The sequence below is a fragment of the Sorex araneus genome, chromosome 5, assembly GCF_027595985.1.
Source record: "Sorex araneus isolate mSorAra2 chromosome 5, mSorAra2.pri, whole genome shotgun sequence".
Taxonomy (NCBI): domain Eukaryota; kingdom Metazoa; phylum Chordata; class Mammalia; order Eulipotyphla; family Soricidae; genus Sorex; species Sorex araneus.
In genome coordinates this window covers 78,817,688-78,835,597 of record NC_073306.1, presented here as the reverse complement: position 1 = coordinate 78,835,597, position 17,910 = coordinate 78,817,688, and the positions used below count along the sequence as shown (strand labels likewise).

Here is a 17,910-nt window from a genome sequence, read left to right as displayed (position 1 = left end):
GTGGGTAGGCTGCTTGACTTGCATGTGACCAACCCAGGTTCCACCCATGGCATTCCATTATGGTCCCCTGAGCTTCACCAATAATGATCACAGAGAACGGAGCCACAGGAGTAACCCTGAGCATGCTGGATGTGGCCAAAAGTCTCCCCAAAACAAGAAAAGCACGCTTTATACATTAGGTGAAATATCTTACTATCTTATAGAAATTAAAAAGAGAGATCTTGCTGCACTCAGCAGTAAAGAATCCTGGCCAGTGGGCACCACAATGCCGGAGAATGCTCCGGACCCCAGACCAAGCTGATAATACTGGGGTGCCCCAGATGGAGCAGGTGCAGTCTCCCCCGCCTTCGCCAGATGGAATCCCGGCGACCATGAGCTTCTACAAACATGGCTCCAGAATGTGGGGACCAGAGCTATTTCTCCAAACTGCACAGCTGCTTACACAGCCCTGCGACCTTTCCTGATATACAAAAAACATTCAGGAACGACTCCTTCACCCCTGAACAGCCATGATCCCAGAGGCACAGACAAACCAATCTCGGAATGCAGTGGCTGCGGGCAGAAATCCTCCTGGACTGTGAACTAAGATACAGCCCCGTGCTGCCCTGGAAAGGGAAGGGTTTTTGTCCCTTGGCCTTTTCCTCTTTGTGGCAGCAAGGCGACTGCCACCTTTCAGAGCCAATTGGACAGAGGTAGGAGTTTGCAGTGATGGGGTGCATGGGAAATCTCACAATGGGAGGAACCAGCCCTGCTCCCTGCCCCGATAAGGAGACCCCAAGCAGCTGTCCACGAACGGCTCCTCTGCTCCTGAATGGCCATGATCCCAGAGGTACACAAACCAATATCAGAACACAGCAGCTGCTGGCAGAAATACCTCTGGACTTAATTACTAAAATACCAGAATTCCAAAACCGCGTGGCCACTATTGCAGCCATGCGACATCATATGCTCTTCATTATCAGCAATAGAAAACAAATGATCTAATGATGACTTTTCGGCAGGTCTGATTGTTGGGGGGAAGTTCCAAATAATAGTAGTGGGTTTTCTGTCGAAAACTGAATGTAATCAAAGTAAAGGGAGAGTAAAGTGAAAATCATCTGCCACACAGGCAGGGTGGGAGGTGGGAGGGGGGTATACTGGGGTTCTTGGTGGTGGAACATGTGCAGTGGTGAAGGGATGGGTTTTTGGTCATTGTATGACTGAGACTTAAACCTGAAAGCTTTGTAACTATTCTCACAGTGATTCAATTTAAAAAAAATTAAAAAGAGAACACAAAGCCCTCAGCACCACTGGGTGTGACCCCAAAACAAACAAGCAAACAAGAACAAAAAACTACACACATCTATTTTTAAAGGTCTACGTATATCAGTCTCTGTGTTTGTGTGCGAAAAAAATGAATATTCATTTTCCAATCAATTTATTTTTTTTCACTTTTAGAAGCTGGAAATTCGAAGACCAACATAAATAAATAAATAAATAAATAAATAAATAAATAAATAAAAGCTATAAACTTCCCAATAGTACATACTATAGTAAAAACATCGGTAGCATGGTTTACTATGAAGGAGAAGAAAAAAACTCAAGAAAGCCTAAAAATTTTTCCTAGAAAAAGCATACTTTACACTGGTTTTGTAAAAAAAAAGACCTTACTGTCTTCAAGCAGAACACGTCGGAGTCCAAATTCAACACTCAACTGTTTTTAATATATACAGTTCAGTAGTTTGGCTTGGTTTTGGGGTGACACCTGGTGATGTCGGGGGACCACATGGAACCTGGAATTGAACTGAACTTGATCACATGCAAGGTATACACCTTAACCCCTGTACCATCTCACCAGCTCCTAGTTCAGTAGTTCTTAACTGGGGTGCTTGTGCCTCCCAGCAGACATCTGGCAACATCTTGAATTACTTTTTATTGTCACAACTAGGTGTATGCTTCTGGAAATCTAGTAAGTCAGGGGAACTGATTAACATTATACAACGCACAGGATAACCTCCCACAAAGAAGAAAAGTATCCAGTATAAAACGCCGACAGTGCCAAGATAAGAGAAAAACAGTGCTGTAGAATGAGAGAAGAATTTTGAAACCTATCAAAATTAAAATTGCAAGTACATCATTGAGGGAAGTTTCTTCAAAAGCAATTAATGTGATAATTTAAAAAAATCACTAAATTAACTACCTCACTTTTAAGTCATTAAGTACAAATAATAAAACAATAAAAATTTTGTGATAACTATGACTGAAGTACTTTGGGTAGTACTCATGATATATGTAATTCAAATATTTATATTAATCAGTCATATTCTTAGCATTAGCTATCAAACCCAGATTCTTAGGAAAACATTGCTTGATTATAATTCCAAATTGAAAAGTGACATAAATAGAAATTATGGGTTCTTTTTATAGCTTTCAGCTTCAAGGATGGAAAAGACTTGAGCTGTTCCTTTTAAGTTTAAGATTGCATTACATAGCTAGTCATATGTTCAGCATCCTTCAGCTGGATACGTTTGCTCCCTGTAGGAAGTTTATAATTTATAAAAAGGAGTTTTATGCAGAATACAAATTGGGAGTATTACATGACTTCCTCCTGAGAACACTGAGTTGTGCAAACAACATCACTTTATCTGACGTAGTAGCATTGGATTGGTCTGTCTGTTCACCCTTGGGCTGTGTGGAATTACAGATAAGGGACATCACTGTCATGGCCAGCTGCTGCAGAAAGCTACTGGAAGAAAAGGAGATTTATGAGTATTTTGGTTAAACTGAACCTAAGATACAAGAGGTATACAACAGGGAGCCAAGTGGCTCTAAATTATAGACATTATGCAAAGAGAAAATGCAGAGTTGGGTATCAAGGGAGTCTTCCAGGAGCAATAGGACATCTTTGTAAAATCTCTAAAGAATAACTTTAACAGTTATTAAAGAACACCACCCTGTTATTGCAGGCACTGAACTTTATATCACAGGAAAGATACATGGGATTTTCAGGGAAACATCTGTCATTTAACAGTGATGGTGACCTCAGTACTGACAAGCAATTCAAAGCTCACTTGAAAAAGAGTTAGTTAACTCTTTGTGGGTTGCTGAGTTTGGAGCACTAACAGCAGATTGCCAGTAACCTTGTCAGCTAATGTCCGATGCTGAATGAAAAACCGATTGAGAAAATTTGTAGTTTTGTTCATTTGATGAGACGCTTGTGAATTATTTTCCTTCTGTTATGTCAAGTTATCAGGTCATGGCTTTCAGTTTTTAGCAAACTTTATGACAAGCGAGTGAATGTAATGCAATCTTCAAAATAAGTCATAAAGATCAAAATGAGGTTTAGATCAAAAAAGACCAAAATGAATTTGAAAAACCAAATTTCTAAATTAATTTTATTTAAGAATTTCCCAAGCTGATCTTTCATTTTCTCCTTTATCTCTAACTCAAAATAATTACATAAACTAGCTCTGATAAAGTAATAGTAGGAATACTAAGATTTAAATATTGAGCATTAAGCAGTGGAAATTCTCAGTCTTAGTTACAGTTGTTCAAGGGAAGCAACAGGATCTTTCTTTCACAGACAGAAAACAGACTTTTCTAAATTTATGTTTTCCCCAAGACAGAACTAGAAATAGAGCGGAGGTAGGGGTTGGGGAGCAACAGGGAAGGAAGTGCTATCAAATCCCATAGTTAGGAAGCTGCTACGCTATACTGCCACAAGAAATTACATTTTTATTTATCAGACACATTAGAATAAAAATTCATCACTTGAAAGAGAAAGCATTAATACTCTAAGTTAATCAGGAATTCCCGTAAGTCTCATGCCGATGTAGCCAACTGCTTGCTTGATATACCATTTCAGTGACCCACAGAGAAAAATCCCAACTTAGCCTGACCCCAAATTGACTTCATCTTCCTCTCTTGAACCTGCTCTTCCTCTATTCCTCTTCCAAGAACTAGGTCATCATCTGCCTAGCTGTATAAAGAAAAATGAATTAGAAGTAGGGGGAGCATAGGTAAAAGGGGGTGGAGCGATGCTTTGCATGCTCCAGATTGTATGTTCAGTCCCCAGCACTATGTGGCCCCGAACACTACCAGGTGCAGTCCTGGGGGCCTCCCAGCACCACAGGCTGAGCAGCTCAGGAAAATCACTTCTTAGGCTACTGAGCAAAACAGGGGAAACACCCAAAAGGAATTTCTTAACAGTTCATGAGTACTATTATCAGGCAAATGACATCTAGATGTTTATTTTACCACTTATCACTATCCCTTCCAGACTTTTCCCAGATTTTTAGAAAACATTCATATTATAAAAATTACACATGTGGGGCTGGAGCACAGCAGGTAGGGCGTTTGACTTGCACATGGCCGACCCGGGTTCGATTCCCAGCATCCCATATGGTCCCCTGAGCACTTTCCTGAGTGCAAAGCCAGGAGTAACCCCTGTGCATCCATCAACGGGTGTGACCCAAAAAGAAAAAAAAATTACACGTTTGGGGTTGGAGAGAAGGTACAGCAGTGGGGAACCTGCCTTACATGCAGCCAAACCAGGTTCAATCCCCAGCACCCCATACGGTCCCCAAGCACTGCCAGCAGTAATTCCTGAGCATTGCCAGGTGACACCCCAAAAATAAAACCAATTATACATGGTTATAATCTCATTGGTTAACAAACACCAGAAAGAGGGAAACAATGAAGCCCGCCCTTTCTCAATCACTCCTATCATGTAAACATTACGTCTGTATACACATTTATTTTCCTATTACTTTTGAATTTCTATGTATGTACATAAATACATAATTTCTCTACATGCGAAATTTCTATAAAATGTAAAAACTATTTAAATACTGTTCTTCAGCGTCTTGAGTTTTTTCCATGTCAAAACATACACACAGATCTCACTCTTTTCTAGGGAGACCCAGACACCCAGTCGTGCTCAGGGGTTACTTCTGGCTCAGTGCTCAAGTAGGTGGGAGCTATCAAGCCTCCAGGTGCAAAGAATTGAACTAGTGCTGGCCATATACGTACAAAGTGCCTTACCCTCTGTATTCCAGTCCTCTCATTCTTCATAATATACTTGTTATGGTGATACCGTATTTGGTTATTCCTTTTATCAATGTTTCCATTTCTCATCCTTATACATATGCTGCACAGAACTTCATCTGTATACTCCATATAAGCAGTTTTTATTCGTACTTTCCCCCCCCCACCCCATGTGCTTACCATCTCCGAGGTTGGGGTGCATTTTACGATTGATGCCATTCTTCTATAAGCCAAGTGGTATTGTAGAAAGTGTGTGTTGTGTTCTAGTAACAGTAAAATTAGCCCCATTGCATGTTAGAATAGGTAAAATGTTTTCTTTCAATTCATGTGCATTAGATATTTATTCCAAGTAAATGACAGGCTATTTATAGGTAGGGTGACTGATCAAATAATTTAACTACCATTTTATCATCCAGATATGGTAAAACAATTTACTCAGGCCACCAGCCATCTGGAAGAGGATGAATTTTCCTCATCAAAAATGGCTAAAATAAATCCTTGTATGTTTACCAATACAGGGGATTGCTACAGGGAAACTGTTACTGAGTTAATGTAGTATTTGGCCCATATGTATTCCATATTTTCCCCAATTTTTCTTTATAGTTAAGAGTGGCTTTCAACCTGAGTTTTTCTTGCATACCAGATCTGTCCATTATTTTCCCTGTGTTTGTGTTTATTTGTATGAATAGCACAGGAAGGCCCACACCGACAGCCCAGGAGTCACAGTGATCCTCCCACCCTCAGATGGACACAGAATCTTCTCACAGAGACCTGGTAGGACCCTGGTCACTTCTGAGGGCTTGAGCTGGTGCTAGACCTAGAGCAGCTGCCTGGGTCTTGGTTGGGGTATTGTTGTGAGCCTTGCTCTACCCTTAGTAGTGTAGGAACAAGCCTTTTCCTCCCAAGTCAACCAGATATGGTAAAACAATTTACTCAGGCCACCAGCTTAGCCATGTAGGAACGGTGACTGAGCTGCCATTTCAGGATGCTGAGCGCCATCTGTGTGGACTTTTAATATGGTTTTGGTAAGGACACTCATGGCCTTGTCATTGTTGGCCTGCAAGCTCTTCAAGCTCTTTGTGCTTCTTGGTTAAGTGGATGTTCCTTAGGAATTTTGGGTCTCTTAAAAGGTCTACTTCACTCAATAATCAGTGTTTTCTTAATGCTGTTTGTGACATTTTTTTAAGAGACGGATTGTGTGTGTGTGTGTGTGTGTGTGTGTGTGTGTGTGCAGTCATGGCACTTGGTCACGTCTTTCGTAACTGCAACTCCCCAAGTGCCAGAGCCAAGAGAACAAATCTGTCACTATTTTCCACTGACTTATTCTATTCTGCTTAGAAAACACTTTTCTGAAGCACACAATGCTTACAGAGATAGGCAGTGAATATAAAAATGTTAAAGCAAGGCAGGGGATATAGCTTAGTGGTAGAGCACATACCTCACAGACATGGGAGCTCAGAATTTGATCTCCTAACCACACACATATAATCTGATTGAAGGGTAGATGAGCAAAGAATGGTTACTGATGCCAAACTAAATGTTATACAGACTGGTATGGAATGCAAAGAGTTCAAGAAAAAAAATGATACCAAATGAGAATCTATCATCTTGAGAAAACCACTATTCCTTAATTATGACTTCATGACAGTCATCATATGAATGAAATGGTGAGGAATAGGAGAATTGTTTTCAGATTCACTGCAGTTCATTAATGTTTATGAGGTCATAATCATGGAGAATCTCCCTTTTATGCTTATTAAAGAAAAACTGTCTTGATATGAGAACTGTATAAGCTTGTTCAAGAGTGTGTCTGTATTCTCAAGATGCATCCACAGAAAACACTAGAATCACCTGGGATACTTTACTGGGAACAGAGATGGTACAGCAGGCAATGTGCTGACTTGAAGACATCTGACCAGGGTCCACAATTGCTGGCACTCCGTTTGGTCCCCCCAGCACCGCAAAGAGTGGCTCAAAAACCAAATTAAAAATATGCCATCCCCAAAGAATAAAATCTAGTAAAACTTAAGGTAGTAGCCTTAGATCCTTACTTGTGTAAAAATTTGAGGACTGCTCTCCTCATGGTTCCTCAGAAGAGCCTCTCTATAGTCTGGAGCAACAGTACAGTGTGGGTAGGCACTTACCTTATCCAAGGCCTACATGGGTTCAATTCCCAGCCTCAACATATAGTCCCCCGGGAACTAACAAAACTAATCTTTGAGCTCAAAGCCAGAATTAAGTATGGAGTGCCGGTGTGGCCCCAAAAACAAAAACACAAGGAGCTTCTCCAACATTCAAGAGGATGGCTAGAGGTTACAGATGTTAAAGGTCTAAAAGGAAAAGGTCCATTAAAAAAAAAAAATCAACAGGAGATCATCACTAGTATAGAAATGTTATGACAAAAACCAGAAAGGCTATTATCAGGCCTGAATGTCACGAAATTTGGATTCCAGATACAAAAGCAGGTGACAACGATCATCATTATCTAGAATTGCACTTTTAAAACATAAATGTTTTAACATGGAAAACTAAGTCTATTTGCTAACAGAGAAGCAAAATTAGTAAGCTACTTGCACAGAGATGGTGGTCACTTGATCTGGGTTAGTACAGTAGAGGCAGAAAAACAGGCAGGTAAGTTTTGAAGATAGAAAACACACGCACTTCCTGAAAAACTGTGAGGTTGGAGGTGGTAAAGGAAATGTACAATAGTCTCTAGGTACCTGGACTGAAATATGTAGATTGCAAATAAATTTCTTTGGTTATCAGCACTATACATTTTTTAATAAGGAAAACAAATAATACTTGGATAACAGAAATTCAAGTTATTGAAGGTCTTACATAAATCCTTATTACAAAAGTATTGAAAATATAAATGCTAGGATCACAAAAATTAATTTGCCTACAAACTAAACTAGCTACAAATGATCAAATAGAATATACATAAATTTAAATTTCTAAATTAAGCACAATAATAAAATACATTTCAATACCTTGCAGATAAGCTAGTCTGAATAAAGATTTCTCAACAAGTTTCCCACAAAAATTACTACTTATGGTCTTCTATCTCATTCTATAAAACATTTGCTTAGAAGTTGTTGCACAGTATCATACTAAATTCTTTTCAAAAGTTTCACATCTCAATTTACTAAGACAATTCTTAAGGAAAAAAAAGGTATTTCATGACAAAAGAGCCCAATAATTCTAACCCCAAAACATCTTTTCTTTACCATGGCCCTTTCACAAATAAAAAACAAGAGTTGATCAAGTCCTAAAATTTACACTCCTGAGCAAAGAGGCTTTTCAGAAGCCTGTTAAAGTAAATATAGATTCCTAGTTAGAATCCAAATATCCCCATCTTCAACTTCCTCTTACTTTGCTCCAAATTATGACAATTAGATAACTGCTTGTTTTTTCACAGCTGATAGATGAGAACATTTAGCCTAAAACAATAAGCCCTTAATGAGTGAAAATCTCTAGTTACATGCAAAAAAAGAGCAATTACCTGTGAACTTCTACAATGCTTGTACATCTACCCACACAATGTCTCAAAATTAATGTTACCATAGATGTAACCAGTGATGTCTCAAAATTTTGAGAAGCTATTTTCATTGAAAAAGTACCCCCTCTCAAAAAGAGGCTAAAGAATCAAGATCTGAAGAAATAAGAGCACTGCTTTTCAGTGACCTAGATGGGTTTTATCCATCATCTCATCTTTTCTTTTTGAATATGTAAGCGTATGAGCCACAAAAAAATTCAAAAAGGAGAGATCTACTTGAGATAATTATTTTTTAAATGATCATTTGGTTCTTCAACCAAAAACAAACATGACAAGAAAACTAACACACCTATGAAAAATTATGTGTTCCAATGTATTTTAAAGATTTTAAGATCTGACACTGGGAAAGAAAAGAAATGAATTAAAACAAGTAAAAACAGGTGAGTTCTAGACTGACCTCCATTTGAAATGTTTAAAAAAAAATTTTAGTCATACTTTTAAAAAATATGATTGAGATCATTTTTTTGTAATTCAAGTCTTCCCAATCATCTTGAAATACTTGTGAGCTGAATTCATGCGTTAAGGCAAATCCTGATTTTAAATCTCATTTAATTGATGAATTCTGATTTAAAATTGCTAATCCAGGGAGAAAAGTTTTTCTGTAAAAAACACTTTTATTGCTACAAAGGGGAAACATGGTCACAAAAAGCCTTTAAGCGTATTTTAACGCAAATTACTATTCAATGTCCAAGGCAGTAAAAAAATACACAGAGCACAATACTTGCCCAATTTATCTCTTCTAGGGTAAGTATTCAAAACATTAATGCACACTTGTATACCCCAAGAGCAGCATTTAAGTTCAAGTTCAAATGATTAGAGTAGCTATACTAACAATACATATCTGTTACCCTTAACACCAATAAAGTAATAAAAATTAAGCTTAAAAATTATACAAACAATTTGCAGAATCTAAGTTTGGTACCTATAAAACTAAAAACTAAAACTGTCTTACCTCATTTTATTAAACAAATGCCAAACATTTAGAAATTATATAAAACAAATTTTAATGTGGAATGCATGCAACATGGGTGTGAAGTCGTATTTTAAACTATTAAAATTCTTATTATTTTCAACATTAGGACAGAAATTTAAAGCTTCTTTAAATCTAATATCGTATTTAGTTTTCTTCAGGCTGATCAACAGGGACACTAGTAGGTTCTTCCTTTGCTGCTGCTTCCTCTCCTTCCTTGACCTCCTCCAATCCCTCATCCCCTTCTGCTGCAGCTTCTTCCCCTACCTTTTCTGTGTCCCCACCCACTCCTTGAATGTCTCCCACTTCCTCAACTCCACTCTCTCCCCCTTCTTCTGCTTCCTCCACTTCTTCTGGTTCTCCAACTTCCTCGTCATCATCTTCTTCTTCAATAGCTTCATCAATCTTTTCTTCCTCTTCCTCATCTCCTTCTATTTGCTGATCTTGAGAATGATCTTGAATTTCAAAGGGATTTTCACCCTGAAAATTAAAATAAAAAGAAAAGAAAAAAAAGCACATCCATTTTTCTATCACCAATAGTTTATTAGCTGTACTTTTAAAAATATACTTTTGGATTGGGAGATAGCTCAATGGGCAGGAGTACGTGATTTGCATGTAAGTGCATGGATTTGATTCCCAGCACCACAAAGGCCTGCACTGTGTTAGAGAAGCCCATGAGCAACACCATGGCCACACCAGGTGTGATCCTAAACCAAAATATATCAGCAACATTATGATGTTGAATTTCTAATAATACAGTATCCATTTCTTACCAATATATAAATTGTCATTACACTTTAATCAAACTACAATGCCCAAAGATCTTTTTTTCTTAATTGATTTTCTAAAATCACATATACATACAATAAAATACCTGGGTTAAAACAGAATAATCTTCACAGTCTTTCCTCTATGGATAATTTTTGGTAGAATTTTCAGGGGTTTTTCACAACAAACAATACAAAATATATTATTTCGGTTCCACTTTAGGACAGGGATTGGGATTTGGGATGGAAACATCCTAAATACGATGATGGGATTGTTGTTTGAATATTAAATGTAATCAAATATTGTGAACTACCTTATAAATTTTAAAAAATTAAAATATAAAGTATGTGGGTTTTAGTCAAAACAAAGCAGATTAAGCTAAGATTCACATTCTACTAAGATATACCAGTATTCAATGGACTACCGAGATCTTTTTGAAAAAAAGAAAATAAAACCTCAAGGTGCCTATTATATACCTTGCCTTACTTTTACTTTAAAAATGTACCTTGAAAACCCTACCCGGAAATTCTACTTTGTATTCTCTTATCATATAGTTTCACATACCATCCAAGGGAGAAAAAATGGGTTTTTCCCAATGCCCTGTTTCCCATAAAACTAATTACAGTTAAGTTCGCATTCCTTTAGAAAAAAAATTTGTCAAGAATGTAGTAGGGGACTAGAAGTGATAGTACAGCGGGCAGATGGGGCATGCAGCTGACCCCTGACATCCCATATGGTCCCCCTGAGGACCACCAGGGCAGAGCCAAGAGTTACCCCTGAGCATCGCCAGGTATGACCCTAAAACAGAGAGAGAAAAGAGAGAGAAAAGAGATAGAGAGACAGGCAGTAGGGATGGAGAGATAATACAGGAGATAAGGAACTTGCCTTATGTGACCAATCCAGATTCACTCCCCAGGACTGCATATAGATCCCTGAACACCACACCAGGGATGATCTCTGAACACAGAGCTAAGATAAGATTAAGCCGTAAAGCAACACTGGGTGTGGCCCAAAATAAAATAAAATGTACTAAAGGCGCCCCATCACTGCCAAGAGTGGCCCAAGTAATCGCTGAAACCACAGAAGTGCCTGAGCTGCACTGTATCTATCCTTACACTGATCCCCTGGACCAGCTGACCATAGTTGGTAAGGTTCCTGGGCCTCTGAGCACCACCCTGGAGACCCAAAACAACAAAATTACATAAAATGACAAATATAATTAGGCTAGGGATCGGGGAGGTAGCTGAGGCATGCACAAGAACCCAAGGTAAAGGGCTGGAGAGATAGCACAGTGGGTAGGGCGTTTGCCTTGCACGCGGCCGACCTAGGTTCGATTCCCAGCATCCCATATGGTCCCCTGAGCAGTGCCAGGAGTGGTTCCTGAGTGCAGAGCCAGGAGTAACACCTGTGCATCGCCAGGTGTGACCCAAAAAGCAAAAAAAAAAAAAGAACCCAAGGTATAATCCCTATACACGTGGCCTACAGGCTCCTTCAAACACACGCAGCACTGAATTAAATCATGTGGCTCACCCTGGCTCCCTTAGTGCTGCTCTAGAGATACCACCCTGGCCCACCACTCCACAAAAGAAGGTAGGCTTAAAGGAATAATTCAATAAGAAAGGTGGCTCAAGTTCTTTGTACATTCAGGTTCAAAAGTACAAGTTCAATCTCCAGCACTGCTGAGTGTGTCCAAAGCACCCAGATAAGAGTGGCCGGCCACCCCACCTAGAACCACCAGGTATGGCCCCAATCAAAAAAAAAAAAAAAAGGAACAAGCAAATAAAACAAAACAAAACTCAGTTTGGGTATCACTAAATTGAGAATTCAAATCAAACATACATCAGATTTCAGAGTACTTGTTAATCACGAGGCCCAAAATAAACACTAATATTTAACTGTTATATGATTAATATTTATTAGACTCTGTAAATCCTCAACTGAAGAAGTAGACCTCTTCAGTGTAAGGTGAGCCAGTTTATAAATAAACTGATCTATAAAACTCACTTTTTATTTTCTGAATAATTTTTCTCTAATGGTTCTACTTTAGGAAATATTCAAGGATTTACGGAGGGGGAGAAAAAAGCTGAGAGAGCACAGGCCTTTCCAGAGGGAAAGGAGCCAAAAGTACACCTTATATTGAGATATGGGCAACCCCCAGACAGAAGGAGCCCTAAAATAAAGGAACTATTCATCACAGGTTGAGATGCAGGTGACCCCCGCAGGGTTATTTGTACAGTGTTCACAACATATAAATTGGTACTTTATGTAAGGACTGGAGCGATAGCTCAGCGGGCAGGGTGTTTGCCTTGAATGCAGCCAACCTGGGTTCGATTCCTCCATCCCTCTCAGAGAGCCCAGCAAGCTCCCGAGTATCCCGTGCAAAGGGCAAAGCCTGGCAAGCTCCCCGTGGCATATTCGATATGCCAAAAACAGTAACAAGTCTCACAATGGAGACGTTACTGGTGCACGCTCAAGCAAATCGACCAACAACGGATGACAGTGCTACAGTGTAGTGCTATTTTATGTAAAGGAGTGCTACCACAATTCATAACAAAAATTCCAAGAAGCAGTAGGTGAGGTAAACCTACTAGTTCATCTTAAATTTCCTGTTATTAGGGGCAAACCTCTTTCTCCAAATTCCAAGTGTGTGTCTCCTAAAATAATCCAATGTCGGGGGAAGGGGGGAGGTATATCGTGATTCTTGGTGGTGGAATATGTGCACTGGTGAAGGGATGGGTGTTTGAGCATTGTATAACTGAGACTTTAACTTGAACGCTTTGTAACTTTCCACATGGTGAATTAATAAAAGAATTTAAAAAAAAATAATCCAATGTCCTCCTTCTTGTTCTGATTTTTATTCATGAAAGAGGAATAATTACTAGTTTTAGTGTGTTAGAAAAAATGAAGTGCACAACTTCATCCCTTCTTGACCCTACTTCAGATGTTCCCAGCAACAGAGAGAGTGCATTTTAGGGAGCTGGAGAAATAGCACAGCGGGTAGGGCGTTTGCCTTGCACGCAGCTGACCTGGGTTCGATTCCCAGCATCCCATATGGTCCCCTGAGCACTGCCAGGAGTAATTCCTGAGTGCAGAGCCAGGAGTAACTCCTGTGCATCGCCGGGTGTGCGAGTGTGACCCAAAAAGCAAAAAGCAAAAAAAAAAAAAGTGCATTTTAGTCTGTACTATGCCTACTGGTAAAGAGTGAAAACCTAGTTGGTGTCCAATTGAACTAGTAACAAAGGTTAAAGAGAGATTAGGAACAAAATATTAAGCAGTTCAAAATAATAACACATCTAAGATGTCATTCCAAGTCATCTTTTATTTTAAATCAAGAATAAAACTGACAATATCATAATCTGATTTCCTGTTTTAATCTAAAATGATCTAGAAATAAAAAGCAAATGAGAGGAATGGTTTCCTGCTTCCTCCCCATACAAATCCCAATAATCACAAAAAAAAAGGGCCCATAAAGTAACTCAAAGGCCTGAGGTCCATGTTTTGTATATAAGAGTTCCAGGTTTGACCCCCTGCACTTTGTGCTTACTGAGTACCACTGGGAATAGCAATGCCCTCCCCCTGCCCCAGAATTCCCCATCCTCACCACTGAGACCGCCCCTCCTCCCCCAGCATTAGTCTGGAATAGCCCATAAACACTAATAGGTACTGCCCAAAACAGAAGGAAAAAGTTTTATAAAATATACAAAATCTGATAAATTTCTCCATAATGCACATTGTATTTAAATATTACAAAAGTTGCTGTTTCTATTACTATTACAATAATACAAAATAACTTAAAATGTTTACCCAAAAATCTTACCTTAATAAAACGTTCGTATCGTGCCTTCACTATTGGATTATTTAAAATGCTTGTAGCAGTCAAGACACTCTCTCTTTTTATTTGTTCCTTATAAGTCTATGCAAAAACACAAAGATATTGAAACCATACCACATAAATATTTCCGTAATTTAAAAAAAAGTATGATCAAAGCCCAGATTTAAATTGTTTTCTAGCAAATTAAAACATATAATTATCAACAGAACTGTAAGCACAATCTAAATGATCTATGGTTTTTTTAAACAAGGAAAATTCAGGGGCCAGGAAAACAGCTCAACGTGCTACAGCACATGTCTTACATACATACAGAAGACCTGGGTTCAATTCCTGGCACTGCATAGCCGCCGAGAATGGCTGAGAGTGGCACAAAAGTCAAATAAATAATTCAATGAACTGATCGATTTCAACAGAAAAGTCACCAGATACTAAGTCTGCATCTCCGTAACAATTGCTTTATTTTCTTTCCACTCTATGTCTACCTCCACCAATTTCAATTATTTCAACTATTAACTTTCATGCCATCAACAAAGGAAGAATATTTCATAGTTTGACTGATTTATCTTTCTGCACAATATAGTTACCATTAAGACTGTATTACATATGAGAAAATGTTAAATAGCATCAATTTTTCCAAAATTGTGTCAAGGATTATAAAAAGAGACAAAGAGGGGCTGGAGCAATAGCACAGTGGGTACGGTGTTTGCCTTGCACACGGCCGACCCGGGTTTGATTCTCAGAATCCCATATGGTCCCCTGAATACCGCCAGGGGTGACTGCTGAATGCAGAGTAACCCCTGTGCATCGCCAGGTGTGACCCAAAAAGAAGAGAAAAGAGACAAAGATTTTTAAGTCTCACAATGGAGACATTACTGGTGCCTGCATGAGCAAATCGATGAACGGGACGATAGTGCTACAGTGCTATTATAAATTAAATATATCACAAAATATTTACATATAAATATATTAAATTATATAAAATATTTTATAATATGAAAATAATTTATAATCCTACTTAATTTTCCAGCTACCTGATGCATGCTTTTTCTTCATCATGTATCTATATTCTTTTTGTTCTAAAACACAGGAAAATACATACCTACTCATAAAACCATTTTGTACCAACTTTTAAATGGGTTATCAGATGGGGTTGGAACACTGTATACATGGAAACCTATCATTAACAGTACTGTGTATCACAGTGCCTGAAATTTAAAACAATTATTTTAAGGTGTTAAATCATAAATGAAACAGTTCAACAAATTTACGTTCCTGAATGCTTACTATGTATCAGGAAATTTAAAACAATTATTTTAAGGTGTTAAATCATAAATAAAACAGTTCATCAAATTTACGTTCCTGAATGCTTACTATATATTAGGCATTTTAAAATGTTTTTTATGTCTTAATTATTTTAATTCCTTATGAAGTCCTATCACAATAGACAAACTCCCATTTTTCAACTGACTTACTAGTTAACATGTTAAATACGAAGCTAGGAATCAAACCCATAATCTTACTTTAGAGTTCATAATCTTAACCATTATGCTAAAATGCTTTGCAGCCTTCTTTTAATCTCATATTAAATTAAAAGATTAGACAGTAAAGGACTGTATACAAGTGTATACAAGTAGGGAGAGTACTGTATACAAGTAGGGAGATGTGAAACGATAGCCACAAGACTGGTAAATAACTCAGTAACTTAAGACAGATCAAAGCTTACTTGCTTCCCTTTAATGTGATCAGGAGATTTTAAATGTTGCTGAACTGAACTATGCAAAGCAGGGATATACACACTGCAAGCACTGCAGTGAACAGTCTCTACTTTCATCATATGATCATCTGCAGTAACACCTACAAAAGAAATCCAATTATTAGTAAAGACAATGACTGCTCTATTCTTTGATTGTAACATTTCCTTTCCATATATATAATTCCAAATGAGTGTGTAGGTTTTGATTTTTCTATCACATTCAACAAATCTCTATACATTAAATAGTAAAATTATAAGGTATATTGATATACTTATTAATCGTATTACTAATTCATGTCTGAGGCCTCTAGGTTCATCTTTTTTTTTAATTTATAAATTTTGTAAGACTGCTAAAATGCTGAGATTATAATTTTCAAGAAAGAGATCTAGGGGCTGGAGGGATAACACAGCGGGTAAGGCATTTGCCTTGCACGCAGCCGACCCAGGTTCGATTCCCAGCATCCCATATGGTTCCCTGAGCACCGCCAGGAGTAATTCCTGAGCGCAGAGCCAGGAGTAGCCCCTGTGCATCGCCGAGTGTGATGCAAAAAGCAAAAAAGAAAAAAGAGAGAGAGAGAGAGAGAGATCTATACTAGAATACAGAGATACAAACACAGGTATCAATAAAAAGATGTTAACTTAAGCTTTGTAAATGAATTCATTTGAAGGAAAGACGACAGCAGAACTAAAGACATAATTTGGGAAATATATACATAACCTGATAGAAAAATACAAATAAAACTGGCAAGGAAATATAGAAAACATTAGTGTAGTGAACTCACAGAAACCAAAGGAGGAAACATATACTGTAAAAAATGATTCAATTATTTGGAAGTGTCTACGTGTATTTTAAAATAACAGCAAACACAACACCAGGGGAAGGCACCTGTTCCCTGCCTTGCATACAACAGGCCCCAGCATATAGTTTCACGAGCACTGCCACGGGTCACTAGAGCAGGGTCCAAAATAGGTCCTAAGTACCTCCAAATATGGGCCAAACACCCACAAAAAGTCCCTGTCCCCAACAACAAAAAAAGTAAAAACAGAGGTGTCAAAGACACAGTTAGAAGAGATAGATTTTAAAATAAGAAAAAAGTTCCTAGGGAGAGAAGAAGAGATAAGAAGTCTTTTCCCATCCTGAGCATAAGTGGGTAACATCTGACCCATGGGTTGTGAAATCATAAGGTCTGGCTCTGTACATGACAAGAAAGACGAGTGTATGTTCACTGGCTGCCTGTGACTCTTGCTGCTATATACACACACATACATAAATATACATATGTACATATATAGAGAGAATAGGCCCTACAACTAATGTTATTAATATCCAAATGGTCCCTAGATCCCCAACATTAGAGGAGAAACTGATTCCCTCCCAGCCACAACTGAAGCTCTAAATATATGTAGTGATAAATTGATAATCATGAAAACAAAAAATCAGGAAGTCATGACTGATTTTTTCATGAATACTACACATGACTACACACATATCATTCTAGTGGGTATCATATGTAAATTTCTAAAGTATTTTTTACTTACCTTCCATAATATCCTTTTCAACTACTTTTACTACTTCAGTTTGATTATTAGTCTGTTGCTTACGAATAGATGTTTTCTTGAATTTATTCACCATACACTCCTAGAAAACAAATTCGTAAAAATCAAAGTTTTCAATGAGCCCTTATATTAAGTTTAGAATCATGCTCAGCATATGGTAAGATAAGAGCACTTGTTACACAAGGACTAACAACTATTTTCAAGAAATATAACTTACTTAAAAATTTATCATAAGACTTGAGGTAAAGTGTGCTTTGCTTTGCAAGTAGCCAACTGGGTTCCCTCAGTCCTGTCAGGAGTGAGCCCTGAGCACAGAGCCAGGAGTAAACCCTGACATAAAATACTAAGACTGCAACAAGTACTCAATTTTCAAATTTATTTGAGAGTTCTAGAGATCTTTTCAGGGCAAGTGAGTACTTAAATATCAAGTGAGAAATAGCAATTTAGAA

General features: G+C 38.0%; 1 protein-coding gene across 2 annotated transcripts in view; it reads right to left on the bottom strand.

The window, feature by feature from the left end:
- Positions 1 to 7,459: 7,459 nt before the first annotated feature.
- The window catches only part of ZNF326 (zinc finger protein 326), a 36,272-nt gene continuing 25,821 nt past the window's right edge, over positions 7,460 to 17,910 (bottom strand). Inside the window, exons 9-12 of one of the 2 annotated variants that reach the window (XM_055138938.1) lie at positions 17,444 to 17,543; positions 15,875 to 16,005; positions 14,137 to 14,232; positions 7,460 to 10,031 (exon numbers count right to left, since the gene is read on the bottom strand). In XM_055138938.1, the coding sequence (XP_054994913.1) occupies positions 9,699 to 10,031; positions 14,137 to 14,232; positions 15,875 to 16,005; positions 17,444 to 17,543 (660 nt within the window). In that variant the 3' untranslated portion in view covers positions 7,460 to 9,698. The remainder of the gene's footprint in view (positions 10,032 to 14,136; positions 14,233 to 15,874; positions 16,006 to 17,443; positions 17,544 to 17,910) is intronic. The other variant, XM_055138939.1, reaches the window with a different exon arrangement.